Below are 3054 nucleotides of genomic sequence, written 5' to 3'. Positions count from 1 at the left end.
GTTAGGTAGTAATCCTATTAAAATCCAATATACAGGTCCGTCCTCCAGTACACAGCCCAGGCACGGGGCAGGACTCAGGCCCAAGTGAAGGAGACCCAACCCAATCTACTTTATGAATTCACGGAGTAGCAGACCCCTAAACATTAGGGTGTACAGATGCACGACGATGGTTATATATCACTAAAAAATAAATAAATAAAAAAAAGAAAGTATGAGCCGATTAAACTAAGATTACTTAAATACATCTTGAGTCTACCCTCTAGCAAATCTCAAATTATTTGTTAAACTATTTAAAATTAGAAAATAAATCTTAAATTTGTAAAGAAAAAAATTACAAGTAATAATAAGATTGTTTGATGGATTTTATGAACTATTTAAATTTAAAAAGAAAATAATAAAAAAATAAATTTAATAGCTAATGGCTATATTTAAAATTTAAAAAATCTTAAATCTATATAAATAAAACTTTAAAATCAAATATTATTTTTTAACTGGTAATAGTTTAGACATGCCGTTGACACTACCCATCTCCTATTCTCAGCCTATCTCGTCTTCTCCATGCAACTAGGTTTTGCCATGCTTTGTGCAGGCTCTGTTCGTGCCAAAAACACCATGAATATTATGCTCACCAATGTCCTTGACGCGCCTATTGGTGGCCTTTTTTATTACCTCTTCGGTTTTGCCTTTGCCTTCGGTACCGGTGGCTCAGAGAATGGCTTTATTGGCAAACAACACTTCGGCCTCAAGACCATCCCATCTGAAGATTTGGACTACAGCAACTTTCTTTACCAGTGGGCGTTTGCTATAGCTGCTGCTGGGATTACTAGTGGCTCTATCGCCGAAAGAACACAATTTGTCGCTTACTTAATATACTCTTCCTTTTTAACTGGCTTTGTTTGCCCAGTTGTGTCTCACTGGTTCTGGTCTACTGATGGATGGGCTTCTGCTTTCAGAACTGACAATCTCTTGTTTGGTAATGGAGTAATCGATTTCACTGGATCTGGGGTGGTGCAGATGGTGGGTGGTATTGCTGGGTTATGGGGCGCTCTCATTGAAGGTCCAAGATTAGGTCGCTTTGACCATTCTGGCAGGGCCATTGCTCTGCGTGGACACAGCGCTTCTCCGGTGATTCTCGGTACTTTCCTGCTCCGATTTGGATGGTACGGATTCAATCCCGGGTCATTCAACAAAATCTTGGTAGCATACAACCACTAACTAACGGATGGAGAAATTTTGTTTATGGGCCTAATTTTAATGATTTGTTAATAAAATAAAATATGTAAGATAAAATATATAAAATAAATATATATTCAAAAATTAATAAAATATTATAATTAAATTATAATTTATTTTTATTAATTAAAATAAATTAATAATAATTTTATTTTTAATATAAATCAACAATCAACCCATAATCTCTATTCCAAATGAAATCAATTTTTAATAATATTTATTATAATTTTTTTATCATATGTAAACTCATAAAAATAATATTATTAAAGTAATATATTAATTTAATATAATATTTACTATAAAATTTATTTTTTTAAATTAAATTATTTAATCCATTAATTAAAAAAAATATTTCCATTTCATTTTTATTAAATTTAAATAATCTAATTTATTATCTATAAAAATAATACTTATTTATATTTAAATATTTTTAAATTTAAATTATCTAATCGATTGTTCATTAAATTTATATTTTTAAAAAATTAAATTATTTTTTAAATTTAAATAGTTTATAAAACTCATTAATTTATAAAACATTATTTATAAAACACTTTTATTTATAAAAATTTAAAATTTATTTCTCTAAATTTAAATAGTTTATCATATAATTTCAATTATATAAATAGATTAAAAACTAATTAAGTGAGATTATTATTTTTTAATAATAAAAATAGTGTTTAAAATTAAATTACACAATAAGGATTAATTTTATATGTAAAACTACCAAAATACCCCTATATAATTTGAAATTTTTAGGGGTTATGGCCATGGCCCCTTAACTACATCGCCGCATAGAACGATGGGAGTTACAATAGTCAATGGAGTGCAGTTGGACGAACCGCCATTACCATCACCTTAACCGGTTACATTGCAACTTTAATCACTCTATTTGGTAGAAAGCTCTTGGTTGCTCATGGCATGTAGATTTTGGTGATTACTGTTGGGACGCAACAACAATGTGGATACTGTGAAGAACAGAGGATTGACGATCGGCGGGAGGAGGACGCACGCGACTGTACCAAATGAAGAGATTGAGAACTCGGCGAGAAATGAGATGAGACGGGACCGGGACGAATGACAGGTGGGTGAGCTTGAAGAGAGTGAAAGAGGAGAAACAAAAGGAGAAGAAAAGGGGAGAGGCTAGAGTTTTTAGTAAATAAATTTGACTTTGTCATTTTCTAATACTCTGTCTTTTAATTAAAGATTTTACCGATAGATATACTAACAAAATATTTAAGGAAGGACCTAATGGCTGTATTTTAAAAATATAAGGGATATTTTAATTAAAATTTATAATTATAAGAATTAAATAGTTAATTCTATTAAAATTTAGAGATATTATAGTAGTTTTTTTTTAATTTTAATAATTTATTTTAATATTTAATATGAGTAAATTAATTTAATTTGTAAACCTTTATGTATGTAAATTTTTTTGATTGATCTACTTGAAATTAAATTTTAACTTGAGGACTTTATACATGTAGTTAAGAATTTTTATGAATTAAATGAAATTAGAGTTTTTATTGAAAAAATAAAATTGAATTTTTTTGACTTAAATTTTGCATTCGCCATTAAATTTAAGGGGAGAAAATTTGTTTAGTGAAAATAAAATTTAAGGGGTTGGAGTCGGTTCAGTTAGTAACGAGGTGTCCGGTAACGAAAGAAGAGCAACATAATTCTTAATATATGGCTTTTTTAGCTTTTGGTCCGCATTGTTAATTCAGGAGGAAGCCTAGCTTCTCCCTTTCGTCTGGGTATCACAGTTATCAATCGCTGCTGCTGCCGTTGATTTTGAGAACTCGTAGAATTTTAGCTAGTTGG

At 29.9% G+C, this 3054-nt stretch overlaps 1 protein-coding gene across 1 annotated transcript; it reads left to right on the top strand.

Annotated features, from left to right (window-relative positions):
* Positions 1-514: 514 nt before the first annotated feature.
* Positions 515-2403, top strand: LOC110609833 (ammonium transporter 1 member 1). The gene is made up of 2 exons (XM_021749652.2): positions 515-1197; positions 2029-2403. The coding sequence occupies exons 1-2, from the start codon at positions 559-561 to the stop codon at positions 2155-2157; spliced, it is 768 nt and encodes a 255-aa protein (XP_021605344.2). The 5' UTR covers positions 515-558; the 3' UTR covers positions 2158-2403.
* Positions 2404-3054: the final 651 nt, after the last annotated feature.

Source organism: Manihot esculenta, chromosome 2 (genome assembly GCF_001659605.2).
Source record: "Manihot esculenta cultivar AM560-2 chromosome 2, M.esculenta_v8, whole genome shotgun sequence".
NCBI lineage: Eukaryota > Viridiplantae > Streptophyta > Magnoliopsida > Malpighiales > Euphorbiaceae > Manihot > Manihot esculenta.
Note: the sequence above shows the minus strand (reverse complement) of the source record. Positions and strands in the feature narration are given on the sequence as shown.

What these genes read in the sequence shown, in the direction of transcription:
- LOC110609833 (XM_021749652.2), top strand. Translation starts at nt 559, where the DNA reads ATGCAACTAGGTTTTGCCATGCTTTGTGCAGGCTCTGTTCGTGCCAAA. An exon ending in GGTCATTCAACAAAATCTTG is followed by an intron (nt 1,198 to 2,028) that starts GTAGCATACAAC and finishes ATCGCCGCATAG; the next exon opens with AACGATGGGAGTTACAATAG.